Source organism: Thalassophryne amazonica, chromosome 16 (genome assembly GCF_902500255.1).
Source record: "Thalassophryne amazonica chromosome 16, fThaAma1.1, whole genome shotgun sequence".
NCBI classification, from domain to species: domain Eukaryota; kingdom Metazoa; phylum Chordata; class Actinopteri; order Batrachoidiformes; family Batrachoididae; genus Thalassophryne; species Thalassophryne amazonica.
Window position 1 is genome coordinate 73,254,295 of NC_047118.1, and position 16,302 is coordinate 73,270,596.

At 40.5% G+C, this 16,302-nt stretch overlaps 1 protein-coding gene across 1 annotated transcript; it reads right to left on the bottom strand.

Moving 5' to 3' along the window:
• Nucleotides 1-11,047: 11,047 nt before the first annotated feature.
• On the bottom strand, nt 11,048-15,469 carry LOC117528385 (homeobox protein Hox-B6a-like). Its single transcript, XM_034191018.1, has 2 exons — nt 14,638-15,469; nt 11,048-11,713 (listed from the first exon to the last, which is right to left on the bottom strand). The coding sequence occupies exons 1-2, from the start codon at nt 15,233-15,235 to the stop codon at nt 11,427-11,429; spliced, it is 885 nt and encodes a 294-aa protein (XP_034046909.1). The 5' UTR covers nt 15,236-15,469; the 3' UTR covers nt 11,048-11,426.
• Nucleotides 15,470-16,302: the final 833 nt, after the last annotated feature.

Consider the following 16,302-nt stretch of genomic DNA (forward strand, 5'->3'; position numbering starts at 1 on the left):
TAAATGCCAGAATTAGAATGCAGCAGTTTCTTCCTTCATCACATCAATAAATTTTCAATGTTTATTTTAATCCTGCAAATAGAAAAACAAACTAATCCTTTCTGAAAACAGAAACTTTTTGACGTATATAAAAATCGATTAACTGCCTTATATCCAAAGAATTTCAAGTAAATTTAGGTAACGTGTAAAGAACTTGTAGATTTTAATACTGGACACTTAGTCTCACTTTAACGTCCTTCCAAATAAGTCCTGATGGCCGTTGATGCAGCTACGTCAACGGGCGATGACTCTGATGAGGGTCAACAACTCACCCTGGACAGGATGCCAGCCGGTTAGGGGTGACTTCCTCAGCCAAGACTAGTACCCATTTACTGCTGGGTGGACTGAGACAATGCAGATGAAGTACCTTATCCAAAGACAGTCTTTGGATGAGGTACTTCATCTGCAAAATCATATTTAGGTATTATTTCCACCAATACATTTACACTATCTTCATTTGTGACTTCAGCAGATTGACTTCTAGCTGATCTCCACCTGGAAGGATGAATAATTTCACTTTAGCAGGAAGAACCCTTTGAGATTTGGTGTTGATCAGAATCTACAGTTGGAATCTAGTTCATTATTATTTTTTAATAATAATTAATAATAATTTAATAATAATTTTAATAATAATAATTTTTAATATGGCCATCGGATATTGTGAAGGCTTTACATCTGTCCTTCTGTCCTTCTGTCTGTGCTCAGCATAAGTCCAGTCCTAATACTGCCAGGGTCTGCAAATTCACAGGGAACTGGCTGATTTTGCTAGCTGCTAGCTGCTATCAGCACTTTGTTTCTGTGTAAATATAACCTCATTGTCATATATTATGTTACAGCTAGCGACAAATACCCTAAATACTTCTAAAACTGAAAGTGCTGTTTTGTAATGTGATAACACCTCTGGAGTGATTTACAAGACATCTCGGGTACATCAGCGTGCACACGCATCACACATGGTCAAAGCTAACTTCCGCCCTTTTCAAAAGCTCATGTATGCACCCACGCAAACTCTCCTGTTGATACCGTTAAAACGTAAACAAAATATTGTTTTTGCTTGATTGATTTTATTCTGCAACATCAATATCAACATACAGAGGCAAATGTATCAATAACACAAGAAAGAATAAATGCTTATTTCCATTGTGGCCCTTGTGAAATTTGTATTCTTGACATTTCAATTTTAATCTCAAAACTGCATTTCAACTTTATTTTCGGCATTTCCACTTATTTTTGATATTTCAAACTCCATTCTCAACATTTCGACTTTATTCTTGAAATCCAAATCATAAAAATATGACTTCTTCCTCCCATTACTTTTTTCCTTGCTGTGGCTTGACTACTCTGCTGTAGAAGCACTAACAGTGAAACAAATTTAAATAATTAAAGCATGCCTCAGTATGAAACTTCTACTCCATCACGATCTGTTGGATCTGTACCAATATCCAAAAAATCAGCAATTTATTGATCCCTCAATGAGCTGCTGAAACTCTCAGGTTGGTTGTAACTCTTACAGTTATGTTGTAACAGTTACAAATGTGTTGGTCTCAGTGGGTACAGAGGTTAGTGTCCATAAGGAAACGGCCGAGGAACTATGTTGGCACAAGTGCACATGAAAGTGCACGTGAAAACACTCTTGTGAAAATTAACTATGACAATATTAAAAGTACTTCAGACTGTTCACATAATATTCCACGTGTTACTTTATAGCTGCCAAATTTTATATCCAACAACTTTATAAACACTAAATGTTCAAAATGTGGATGTCATAAGTAGAAAAAAATGTCAAAACAGCCTTAAATTGATTTCATTATCAAGCTCACAGGAATGTTGCAGAACCAGGTTGGACAACCTCTTTTGACAACTGAAACGCATGGGTGGGAAGAAACCGCATGTCAATGAAGATCATATGACATGATTTTTTTTTTTTTAACCCAGTTATATAAATAATGCTGATACAGGTCTGAACAGAGAAGAAAGTTGGTCCAAGACTACTGACAGCTCTGAACATCAGACCAATTAGCACCTGTCATCGTGGCTGTCAAAAAAATGAGAGATTTGATGATTTGCTCCCTTTACTGTGATGTCATCAAAATGACAGGTGAGAAGAACGAGGGAATGAGCTTATGAGTGTGTCACTGTATCCAAATACACTGTGGAGCCATCTTGGGTTCTGGATGGGAACCACTAAGGCAGGGTAATTCTATGGTAATGGGATTTCAATGACAGCAAAATCTAGCCATGTTTGGTCTTGCCATTAAAAGTTTCACTCACTCATCACTCACCACTCATCTTCAACCACTTATCCACGGGGGCAATAGCTCCACCAGGGGACCCAGACTTCCCTTTCCTGGGCCACACTGCCCACCTCTTACTAGGGGATCCAGAGGCATTCCCACACCAGTGTGGAGATATAATCTCTCCACTGAGTCCTGGGTCTTCCTCAGGGTCTCCTCCCAGATGGACATCCCTGGAACACCTCCCTAGGGAGGTGTCTAGAGGGCATCTTACCCAGTTGCCCAAACCACCTCAGCTGGTTCCTTTCAACGCGAAGGAGCAGCGGATACTCCAAGCTCCCCACGGATGACCGAACTTCTCACCTTATCTCTAAGGGAGACACCAGTTGCCCTCCTGAGAAAGTCCATTTCAGCCACTTGGACCCGCAATCTAGTTCTTTTGGTTATGACCCAACCATCATGACCATATTGAGAGTAGGAACGAAGATTAGATTAGTAGATCAAGAGCGTCTGCTTTTGGCTCAGCTCCCTTTTTGTCACAACAGTACAGTAACACCGCCCCTGCTGCACCGATTATCCAGCCAGTCTCAAGCTCGATTGAAAGAGAAGTTAAACGTTTCTTCTGATTGTAATTCCATTACCATAGAACTGCACAGCAGACAGCTAGTTCATCCTCACCTCCTGAAGGTAGCATCTACCTGCAACAACCAGGTAAAATGTGGGTGTGTCCTTGGCCTTCTCCAGCTTCTGGGGTCGTCAACATGGAGGCACCTATGTGGAGGCACCTATGTGGCGGTTTATGACCACTTGAACACACCACATGGCTGTAATGTCACAGCTGACATTCCCTCACAATGAAAATGATACTCCGAATCCAAATCTTACAACTGACACAATCATTCCAGCTGTTCCCAAGGATCCCCCAAGGAGACCTAATACCAAAGACATCCATTCATCTCCTTACATCACTGCATAGTGTCCTAATCTGACAGTAAGACAGGAAAGGACAAGACCCTAATAACCTGGAACTACATTCTCCTACAAAGATCTCAGCATCACCAAACACCTCTGTCCAGCAACCTCTTGACTCTGTAAACTCTTACTTGGCATTTCGCAACCTTAGAGTTGGAGGACCCAGATGTCACTGCTAAGTGAATGTCTCTGTATGTTCAACCCTTTCACCACATACAGATACGGTTCAGACGGCCAAGTCCATGAAATCACTGAAATCCTAAATCTTGTTCTTGATCCAGGACAATTACACATCCAGACAGATTCCTGACTCAGCTTCTCAAGTGCTATTGATGTAATGATGGAATTTGATGGATGGAAGAACAAGCTAATGAACTAACAAGTCAATTACATTCACTCACTTTCAGTTGCCCTTTGACCTCTGCTGTGGTAAAAATATTCAGATTCAGGTCGCTGTAGAATTTAATGTGAACACTGCTGTTGCACGCAAATCTCTTGATACAGTTTCAATACAAAGCATCATTGAAGATTTAATCTTATTGCAGCGAATTAAATAACTTCATAATGTAAATCTAAACAATCGAAAAAGCTCTGATTCACAGACTGATCCTGAAACAGAAATGTGTTGCTTTAATTATTTACTGAAACACATTCAACAAGTGAGCAGAACTATGTGAGCAAGCTGGGTATGTTCTGTACAAGTCAATGTTACCATGACAACTGGTGGGATATGATAAATCAGCTGTTTACAGGAGACGCGAGTGCTTTTTTTCCAGCAGGCACAAGCTAATATAATAACACGGCGTCTTGATAAACTAAACATTATGGCAGCGTTATCACATCATTTTTATGCCTTGTTGGCTCAGTATGAAGCACAAACTCCAGCGTGTGCATTGAAACCTGATGGCAGAATTTGAGTGGCTTTAATTTGCTTCAAAATATCACTGTTTTTGCTGTATGCTGGATAAATATGATTTTATTGTATTATTTTATAAGATGTTACTGGCAGCCAAACAGGTATTTGCTTCTTTTTTTAAAATTTGCTTTTTCTATATTTGATTTTTAATAAAACTCCTGGATTTATATATATATATATATATATATATATATATAATTAACAACTTACTGTGTTATTTTTTTTGTACTGTGGAGAACTTGCGCATGAATTTTTACTCTCTGTAGTATTCATAACGGATTTGTTTTAAAAGATGTCCAAAAAGTAGTGCAGCATTCTGTGATGACAACTGGAAATCCTGTTTATCATACGACAACTGTTCAGACACAGTCAGTTCAGTTTGTGGTGGTGTGCAGTTGACTAAATAATTACAATACTTTAAGATTTCAAATGATCTGTGCTTAAAAAAACAATTCCTCTTGAAGAGATTCCACAGTTCTACTTTTAAAATATATTTAAATTCATATTTTCTTGTAGGTTTCAGTGCAAACTGGAAATTCAATTCAATTCAGTGTATTTATATGGCACCAAATCACAACAAAGTCATCCCAAGGCATGTCACAGGGCACATAGCGCATAGATGACAGTAGCAAGGAAAAACGTTTTTTTTTTTGAGGAAGAAACCACAAGCAGACCAGATTCAGAGGGGTGACCCACTGCTTAGGCCATTCTAACAGTTACAGAGTGCAAGAAAAAAACACCATATTTCTTCAAAGAATAAAAAGTAAAACAGCTTTTTCACCATCAGATAAACTATATTATTATTTGGTTACAATGGTACACGCACTCTGATTGGCTGATTTCCGGTCTGATATTTTCCCATATCAGACCGTTTCCATGACAATCGGTCCAGATCGCGAATCAGATTTGCTACTTTATTTACAATTTTCACAGTGTGAAATAAAACAAAACAAAAAGTGAACAAAGAAATTATGAGCGATGAAGAGGACCATTCTCTGAGCGAATTTTATTACACAGACGAGTTTGAATTGGAGGAATTAACAGCAAACAAGCTCAAAGTGGACATGCAAAATGAAGACCAAGATGAAAACACACGTCCTAACAGCCATATAATAAGCAAATTATTAACCTAGCTTTGTTGGTTAATAAACCTTTATTATCAGCAGCAACAACAAAAGTATTTTCAAGCTAGCTTTATCAAATTTAAAGAAGAATTTCCTGCACACTTACATCCATACAATTGGGGAATAACCTTGTTGTGTCTGATGATTTGCGGATGTTCATGCTGGTTATACGGTTGCAAATTGAGCTTTACCGGTGACGGGTTAGCAGAGCCAGTAAAAAGCAGTTTTAATGGCGATGCATTAGCGGAGTCGGTAAAATGGATATTTGGGACTGTATAACATCATGAATGTCCGCAAATCAACAGACACAAGGGGGTCATTCCTATTCTAATCCAATTCCATTGTGTGTATGGTTAGTTTTTCTGTAAGTAAATTCGGTTGGCGAGGCTTACCGTGAGGCAGCGTCACTTCAACAGCAGTCAAGGCGTGGAGTAATCCAACAAATGTGAAAATCCATCAAATGTGAAACAGTAATTCTGTGTCAGAATCCACATCAGTAGTTTCGTTTGGTAGCTTAAATTCACCGATTTCGTTAGCTAACAGCACCATTATGACATCTGCGTAGCAAAACGTGCAGACGGTGTTCTGTCGAATTGTGTGTCTCATCGCATAAATCGACAGCTCCGTGTCCCGATAATATTGCGCATGCGTGCACATGTGTAGTTGCGTGAAGGAATGACATCTCATCAGAACACAGGTAATACATCCAAATGTGAAACGGTCAAATATTTTGCCACTGTTACCCCGATATTATACTGTCTGAAATCTTACACGATTAACCAATCAGATTTACAAAAAAAATGTAATTGGATTAGAATTATTTTTAATATCTTTTTTAACCAAGCCGTCGGTCAAATGACCTTCATCAAGGCACACGCTAAAGCATATTAACATATTGCACATCAAGTTAACATTTTCCAAACCAGCTCATCATAGAATCTGATTACAAATTCATATTAAATACGCTGTACAACTGATGAATATATGAGTGTTTTTATACACATGCAAAAGGTACAACAAATATACAGTAGCATACTATATGACAGATGCCAGAAATGTCAGATGTAATTTATGATGGATATAAACAGATGATATACAGTGCCCCTTGGTATTTCACACTTTTTAATTTGTTTATGCCATTTCAAATACAAAAATCTTCTCAATATAGAAATTTCTAAAATTATCTTCCTTAAATTCTGGCCATTTATGCAGATTCATGATTAAGTGGAGGTATGATACCAAAGGGACCCGTTACTTATTAAGTTGTAGAGATTTGCTTTGAGTCTGAATTTAAGGGAGATAATTTTAGAAAATTTTATATTGAGAAGCCTGATTTACTTTTTGTATAAAAGTGAATATAAAGCATTTGTCAGTTATTCATTGCTTTGTTGCAACTTATATTTATTCATTTTAAAAATATGCAAACCAATATTGACAGAGATCCTGGTTTAACCTAATATATCTAACAGATCCAACCCAGTTTCACAGCAGTTCGTGAGACTGGGTTACGAAAACTACGTTAATCTATGGGTTCATGCCAGGGGCATGAAAATGGAGCACATTTCGTGACAGGGGCAGCAATTAATTTTGTGATGGGAATGTGTTGCATACAACGTCCATGACAACAAATATAGCATAGATGGTCCTCCATATACACAGATTTATCACAGAGTAGATGTAAGTCCTATATTCAGTCATTTCCATAATTATCGGGACAATTACACAGTTTTTGTAATATTATCTCTATGCACCACCACAACGAAATTAAAATAAATCAAATGCAACTTGATTGTTTGTAAGAACAGTGGATTCATGTTTAGCACTGTTCCCTCACAGCGAGAACATCATGGGTTCAATTCCCACCTGTGGCCTTGTGTGGAGTTTGCATGTTCTCCCTGTTTTTTTGGGGGGTTTCCTCCGGGTTCTCCGGCTTCCTCCCGCAACTGGAGACATGCAGGATAGATGGACTGGAAACTGTAGTCCCTGAGGTCCTTTGGTGTCAGTGCTTATCCCCAGAGTCTGTAGTGTAAAATGAAAGACGGGATGCCAGTCTGACACAGGTCATTTCCCCAGACAGGATCAGTACCCATTTCCATCTGGGTGGACTACAACGCAGGTGAAGAGTCTTAAAGACACAGACAGGTAGTATGACCAGGAATTGAACCCACATTAGACCAGCTCCTTTTCCCACTGAGATCAACACTCTACACTTATCTTTTTATTTTACACTAAACTGTTTTAGCATCACACAGTTAGCCACCAAATGAGGGTGAAGACTGGTGTGGCGCTAATTGCAACAACATCCAACTGAGTGCACGTTCCTTAGTCTGATCCGACAGCAGGATCCAGGTTCATCTTCATGTCACGTACATAATGAAACAATAAATTTTTACTTGGGGATCTGTTGCTCAAGTTGGAATTTTTTTTTTTTTTTTTTTTTTTTTTTTTTAGAAATGCATAAATATAAAATAACAAGTCACACTAAAGGTCAAAAAGGGATTTTTTTTTCTCCTGTGAGGTGAAGTGTCAGCAGATAGAAGCTCGGTGATGGAACAACTTCTTCTGCGACATGTTACAGTTGTGTTAGTGTGGACTTCATTATTATACACGGATATATAATATCACAAATGTCTAAATAAATGATCTAATAAAATCACTAAATGGGCAGCAAGTGGAAAGATTGAGATTCAGAAAAAACAAGGTTGCCTGTGAAACATAGAGTTTGTAGATCAAGTCTTCCTGTTTTGTCAAATGGGAGCATATTGCTGATGAGCATCAGTATACATCCATTAATAAAAACAAAAAAACATATCATTCATTTTTCAGTTAGCTGCATGCTAACTGTCCAAGCTGGAGGTTCATATGATACATGGATAAAAATAGTTACCTCAAAGGAGTGTACAATCACATTTACAAATAACTATTCAGTGCATCTGTCTCTTTTGGAACCATTTTATATATAACTAGGCATTATAAGTGCAGCTAATATGTTTGTACTTTGTTTCATTATGTTACCTCAAACATCATCAAGATGTTTTAAGATGAAACATAGTGACAAATGGCCCTACAAGGGGGATCCTGGGGAAATTTCACAAATCTATACCTTTTTTTAAGACATTCTACATCAGGCAGGGAAGCTGGACTCTCTAATCATCATTTTTCAATGCAAAAAAAATATATTTTTAATACTGGAAATCTAATTCTGCATGCACCAGTATTCTTCAGTCAGTCTTTATTTATGCAAGACCTTTCCTATATTTTATTACAGCTTTGATCATCGGATGAAAGAGGTTGAGGGCTGCGCCCCCATCAAACCCTCCTTCTCCTCTAGATCCGCCACTGTATGTTTCCATGAAATGAAAATTACTCAGATAATGTGCTTCCAAAGTCTGTCTCTCATAATCACTGAAAAAAATAATGCATGTCTTACATTTCCATGTGATCAGAATGTGTCCAAATAACATAATTTCCTTAAGTTCTCTCAAATACAAAGATGAGAAAACTGTGTTACTTGGACACATTCTGGTCATGTGCAAGCAATGGACCTATTTAAGTCAGATTTTTTTCAGGTTATGTTTGTAATTGAGAAACATACTAAAATGACTTCATTTTGACACATTCTGATCATGTGCAAGCAATGTACATATGTAAATCATGTAACTCCAATAGACGTTTTTTCAGTGTACGAGTATGTTGGTAATTGAGAAAACATATGAAAATTATGTTATTTGGAGCAATGTACGTATTTAAATCATGTAACTCCAAAAGACTTTTTTTCAGTGTATGTTTGTAATTTAGAAAACATAAGAAAATTATGTTATTTGGACACATTCTGATCATGTGCAAGCAATGTACGCATTTAAATCATGGAACAAGTTGAGTTGAGTTGTAAAGTTGAGTTCAATACCCAAAACTTGTAAGAGCTCTTTATGTTAAACAGAGGTAGCACATGGACATACAGTAACTAAACAAGGCTGCAATGTTTTAGAGTGCAGACTTGTTTCAGTGTATGTTTGTAATTGAGAAAACATAAGAAAATTATGTTATTTGGACAAATTCTGATCTGAAAATGTAAGTCATGCATTTTTTTTTCAGTAATCATCCAGCACTGCACAAGACCTTTATGGGTGATAATTAGGTGCACTTGATTCATCTTTGTAAGAGTCATAGCTCAGTGACTGAGGGTCTCCTTCATCATACAGCGTATTGTTAGTAAGGAACCCTCTCCTGATGCCCATTGTTACAAGTTGCAGGGAAAATGCTTTAAATTTTTCAGTGTATCATAATATTATGATTATGAAAATGGGCATAGGGACAATTTATGGATGCAAAGCATTCACACAGTAAATTTTCATGTGAGCATAACACGCCCCCTCCTGGTTGTACAAATAACACATTATTTAGTAACCCTTATTGGTTGTGTGAGGCGCCAAAGAGGAGCTGATTTAAGTGTCCGGGGTAATAAAGAATTCTGTTCTGGAGGTTTTCTTTCTATTGCAAAGGGGGAAAAGTTGCAATAGTGCTTTTTTTTTTTTTTTTTTTTTTTTTTTTACAGCTGCAAAAAATAAATAAATGTCAACATATTAAGTTTTTGACATTTTTCAGTGCACAAATCTGACTGTAACTCCAAACTGCAACCAACCCGATCTCACACTGGAATCACCTCAAAATCAAGTGTTAAAACGCACAAAAAAGAAAAAAAAAAAGAAAAAAAAAAAGAAATAAGGTTTCAGTATGTGCTGGAAGCGAAGCGCGTGAACTGCTCGCGTGGACAACAACGCTTTTTTATTTTATTTTATTATTATTTTTTTTTTTGGAAAACTTGTCTGTCAAAGTGTACGCGGAGTCCGCGTGAGTGCGTGCTCCCACGGAAAAAAATAAGAGCCCGCGGGCGAGTGGGCGTGGTCAGGCGGTCACTCAGGGGACACGCGGAGTTCAAAGAGTCACGTGGATATTGTCCACTTTGTTTGGGTGAAGTGCCTGCGCGCGTGACGTGTCCGGCTGGTCGGCTCGAGGACAGGTCAACTTTCTCTGTTGGACCGGTCATCAATTAGTCCAACAGCTCGCCAACTCTCTCATTCCCGCGCTAATAACGCGCGCGAACATCCAGCGTGGCGCGAAACCAAATCAACAGAAAGAAAGCTCTTTATCATCACTTTTTTTTTTTGTTTTTTTTTACTTTTTGCATTTAATTAACAAATAACTAAGACGCCATTAAGTCACATGTAAGACAATTAATCGATTTCTTTACATTTTATTGAACATATCTCATAGGTAGTATACTTGACAAAAACACTAACAGAAACAATGTAAAAATCCATAAAATATACACGTTCTTCAACGCTTTTAGGTAGTGTGGAGAACAATATCACCCCTCCCACCCTGGTTACATTTTTTTTTTCATTTTAGAATTATTAATTCTTCTTTTGCTCATTTCTGTACAGCTTAAATATGTATTTGAAATACACATAACTGTTCCTCCTGTTTCCAGAACTGAAGCTGGAGCTTTTACAAAAAAATATGAACAGAAAAAAAAAAAAAAATCACAAGCAAGTGCTATGAGGAACCTCTCCTTCTGTATATGTGTGTGTGTGTGTGTGTGTGAGAGAGAGAGAGAGAGAGAGAGAGAGATGAAAACACATCTACAGTATCCTGCATTGTTTATTTGACGCAGTGATTGAAGGATCAGTCCAAATGTTCTTCTAATGTCGAGTGCAGTGGACGAAGATCAACACAATAAAAAAAATTGAGGGTTTTCTTGGAATGAAGAAAAGAACAAGAAGAAGAAAGTTACGTATCCAGCAGTTGTGTGTTATTAAATATGTCATAACCTGCAGAAAAACTCAACCCTCCATCTATTTTTTGTGAACATTTGTTTTCAGTTTCGCAATCACGCGGGTCCTTTACAATATTTTACACGTGCACCTTTCCACAAATATTTTCCAGCTTTTTACACCATGAGTCTGATGCCTTTTCTTTTTTTTTTTCTTTTTTTTTAGGGTGGATGGATGTTGCAAACTGAATCCGGGTCTCCCTTTCACAGTCCTATCGTACATGTTTCAAGTCTGAAGAAGTAGAGGTTTCACCCGTCTCTCCTCTTTCTGCGTCTTATCAGTTTTATCTCCTCCTCCTCCTCCTCTTTCACTCCGTCCGTTTGTCCTCTTCTTCTCCGCCATTCGCCGTAGACGAGGAGGAGGAGGAGGAGGAGGACGAAGAAGAGTTGATCAGCTTGTTCTCCTTCTTCCACTTCATCCTCCGGTTCTGGAACCAGATCTTGATCTGGCGCTCGGTGAGGCAAAGCGCGTGCGCGATCTCGATCCGCCGCCGGCGCGTGAGGTACCGGTTGAAGTGGAACTCCTTCTCCAGCTCGAGCGTCTGGTAGCGCGTGTACGTCTGCCGCCCGCGCCGCCCGGGGCTGCCGAAGGTCCCTGAGAGAAGAGAACCGGAACTCAGAGTCAAAGATTCTCCAATTCTATTCTATTCTATTCTATTCTATTCTATTCTATTCTATTCTATTCTATTCTTGTCAACAACGTGCCTCCGCCGAGGACGTTTGATCTGTTCATTTCACAACTGATGAAATTTCTCAGAAAATGATCTTCTTTTTTAATTAAAGGATCATTAAATGTATAGGCGTTGATCCGGATCTAAGTGAGGATTGAGGAGTTTCACATTGTGAAACAGGACGGGTTGATCCATTCTTTTCTCCCTGTTTCTGAAATAAATGAAAAGAGGATGAGTGAACATAGAGTGACCCCTGCAGAACAATGTTCTAATCCATCAGCTCTGGATAGTCATTTCTATCTGGATAAACAAAAAAAAAAAAAAAAAAAAAAGGAAAAAAGAAAGAAAGAAAAAATCAGCTAGCAATCCGGATGTGGCTTCAGGAATTACTTTAAACGTCATAAAAAATGTTTAGACCCGGTTTTAATTAGAATCTTAAAAGCCATACATGTTTTACATGGACCCAAAACACTAATATTTGGCTCGATCCGTACTGATATCAAACTGACGACTTGCTGATCGTTGGAGGAAGTGCGCGTTCTTCTTGTTGTCCCTTATTTCTCCTCACTCCATGATAATAATAATCATAATAATAATCAGAATGAAACAATAACAAAACCCCAGGTTGTCTTATTCTATCATGTTTGGCCATTTTCATCCTGTTTTACGATCTAATTTTGATGTCACGTAAACTTTGTGGAGTTTCTGCGGCACTTTGATGCACACTGGATTTATGATTTAGATTTTTGTTTTGTTCTTGGAACACCAAATAAACGACATAATTAGACAATCTGGAATATTTAGGTTTGTAATTAGTTTAAGGTACAATGCGCATTAATTAACTTCAGCACTTGAGCCCATCATGGGAAAGCGCCGGATTTAGCCACACAGGGTCATTTTCATCTGCAGTCCCTGGCAAGATGATGGCACGGGGTGTGTAATACTTTAAACACAGTGACTCCTGTAAAAGATTAATGACAATGACAAACTAATTACTGCTCTTGTATCACAAAGTTTAGCTTGGGTAAATAAAAGCATTGTTGCACCTTCCGCAGACATGGACTGTAATAATATTAACAGTAATAACAGTAATGAAAGAAGGGACAATATATCACCTTGCACTCCTCCCCACCCTCCAGCGGGGATCAGCTTGCATGGTTTAGTCTGATCGTGCACTAACAGTATTTTGGCCCCTGGTGGTAAACAAATCGCCATGTTGTCAGTTTAGCAGCTTCAGTTTCTGTATCGATCTAAAATGCGGATCGTGGATGGAAACCGCACGCTGCTCAGGGCAGAACTTTAACTCCAAACATCCATAAATATAAACATCAAACAAAGCAGATTATAAGGGCACGCTCTGAGGTTTCTGTGCCACTCTGTTCTTTCTCCAGCTGTCACTCACAGCCCGTGTTGCATTTTATTCCTTAAATGTTTCTTAGCGACAGATCTGTTTCCACCTCATCTGTCATAACGTGGAGTGTTCTGCAGGGATTTGGACAACAGTAGCCCTGAATCACTCGCCATTACTCTTTTAACTCTCAACGGAGCATTTTTTTTCCTTAAATAGAGATTATTTAGAACTTTAAAATAACAGATAATATGTATATTTTATTATTTTATTCACTTTGACCTGAATAATGGCAGGCTGTCACGGCCAGACCTGCGCGTAAATCTGAGAGAAGTGCGTAATTTACGCGTTTCTCTCTTACTAGAGAACAAAGAGTTTATATAGAACACAAGCAAACTTATATGATATCACCTAAGCTTAAAAAAAAAACCTGAATTAGCTTTGACAAAGTTCATGGTATCATGTCAAGTCTACGCATTTTGGGTAGATAAGAGTTCTTGTGCGTAATTCTAACCGTTTTCTCTTTGCGCAGAACAAATAGTTTGGATAGAGTGCATTAAAAGCATCACAATATTAGAAATAAACTTTCATTTCAGATCAGTTGGCTTTAAGTGGAGCCGCTGCTCATTATGTCCAACCCAGTCTGTGCGTAATTTGCGCGTTTATGAGTTAGTATTATGAGTTAGTAAAATGACAGACAAGGATTTTTGTATGTTTAGTTGAGTTTGACCTGTGCGGCGCCACAGATTAACGTTTGATTCTGCAGAGTTTTACTTTAACGCAGAATAACGAATTTCCACCTTGAAAATCTCGCCAGCTAAACATTGGCATATTTTCCAGCGTGACGTCTGCAAGACTCTTGCGTAATTTTGGTGCGTATCATAGATTAACCTCAACTTTAGCTCGTCGTGTCTCTCTTTTTACTGACTAATATCTAATCTGCTCTGTACGGAATAAATGGCGACCGCTGTCTGGGTTGTCTGTGGCGCAGGGTTCACTGGGAGCTGAGATAACAGCAGAGAAGTTGTGATTGCAGCGTCCTGTCTGATGCAAATCATCAAAGAGGTAGATTTTCTCCTTTAAAGGAGGTTTAGATTTTTGTGCCTGCAGGCGAATTTAGGGAGTGGAAACTGAAAGAAAAGATGAGTGGGAGTAGAAAGAACAGCTTTCTTTTCTCTCGGGCATTTCTCTATCTCATCTACTCCTTGTTTTCACCCACAACACTCCCTGACAGGCTTTTCCTCTCTAACTTTCTTCCCCCCCCTGCTCGGTAGCAGCGCCGGTCAGCAGGTCACATCCAGTAACTAGAGCTAAGACCCAAACAAACCGGCTTTATGGCGGACAATAAAATCCCGAGCTGACTGACAGGCCAACAAACGGAGATCATAAAGCAGAAGAGGAGGAGCAGGAGGAAAAAGAAAGAGACTGACAGAGGAAACAAACGTCACTTTTATGGCACAGGTCATAAAATATGCAAGAAGGAGAGAAGCTGGGACTCACCGTTGCACGCGTTCATTCGCTGCATCCACGGGTAAATGGGGGCTGACGCCGGTTGTTTTTCGTCCATCGTCTCACCGAAGAGCCCCTTCCCACTCAACCCCGCGCACTCCGCCTTGCGGTGCACGCCGTCCTGGCTCAGCGCGAGCTGGTGTTCTTCCAGGCTGCAAGGGTGCTCCTTGTCCCGGTAGAAGCTGGTGGCGGCCGCCGCGGCAGCAGCAGCAGCCGCCGCCGCCGCCGTGACGTAGTCGCAAGCACCGGCTCCAGACGCGCCCCCAACACCGACCCCTGCCGCCGCCCGATGCCCGCCGTACGGTCCGGTAGCCGCCTGCTGGTAATAGGCGGAGGTGGTGTACGGTTTCTCTTGGTGCACGCCGGCGCCACCACCGACGCCGCCTCCGCCTCCTCCGCCGCCGTACGCCACCGCGGCGGCGGCGCTGACGGCTGCAGCGCCGGGATAGTGCCTGAGCGGGTGGTCGGCGGCGTATCCCGACGAGTAGAGCGGGATCTGACCCAGGAACGACTCCGCCGCCGCCTGCCCGCCTCCGCCGGATCCCGGTAGTGACACCGGGAAAGAGGAGTTGACAAAATAGGAACTCATGAGGAAAAAAGTAAAAGAGAAAGAAGGAAGGAGAGGAGAAATCGGAGAAAGGGGAGGCCGGGAGGGCACGGAACAAACAACAACAACAACAACAACGTTCAGGCGATGGAGAAGGAGGAGTAGAAGGAGGCTAACGGCTAACGGTTCTCCCTCCCCGTCCTCCTTCCTCTGCCTTCCCCTGCCTGCACTTTATGATTTGTTGTGTTTTATAGCCGACAGTCCGACGGGCTGCTGCTGCTGCTATCACTTAGTTTATCGCAGATTGGGAGGCGGTGGGGGTGAGGAAGGGGAGAAGAAGGAGAGGAGGAGAGGAAAGGGGTGGTGGGGGGGTAACAGGGTGGCTGAGTGCCAGTGTGGGACGGAAGGAGGAGGACGAGGGAGAGAGGAGTCTGTGTGTGTTTGTGTGTGGCGGAGACGGGATGAGGAGGAGGAGGCGAGGAGCAGCTAACGTCAGACTGACCAATGGGAAGCTCCCGTTCGCTCGTTCTTTTTCCTTTTCGCTGGCGAGAGGAAGAGCGGAGGAAGAGGAGTAGGAAGGAGCTGGCCCCAGCACGCGCGCACACGCACCCGCACGCACCTCGTTGCCATTTTTCCCCTTTTTTCAATCTCATTTCCATCAAGCCTCTCCATCCCTCCATCTCTCCATCCCTCCATCCTCTCATTGCGCGCGCACCGGGATCCACCGCGCACTAATTTGATTCTCCGAGTCTCCCTCTGGCTGCAGCCACGCACGCGTGCACGCACGTCTGAAAGGCTTGTTGTAGTCGGTGCTGCACCCGCAGAGATAACCCCAAATAATAAAAGACATTCCCACCGCTTCTCAGATAAAAAAAAAAACGAGCGCTTTCAAATGAATCCCGTGAACGTAAATCACGGACACATGCGTCATGTGTGGGGCCCCGTGTGTTCCTATCTATAATTATAAATAATACATGTAATATGAGCAATAAATAATTTGTGGTCGGTGGGTTCAATGCGCGCGTTCGAGCGCTTGGATTTTATTGTTTATTTTCTCCAATAACTGATCATCATGATTTTTTTAATATTTTTTTTACACTATAGGAGGG

Coding starts and splice junctions, on each gene's coding strand:
- LOC117528385 (XM_034191018.1), bottom strand. CDS start 15,235: ATGAGTTCCTATTTTGTCAACTCCTCTTTCCCGGTGTCACTACCGGGA. Junction 11,714..14,637: donor GCGAATGAACGCGTGCAACG/GTGAGTCCCAGC, acceptor CTCTTCTCTCAG/GGACCTTCGGCAGCCCCGGG.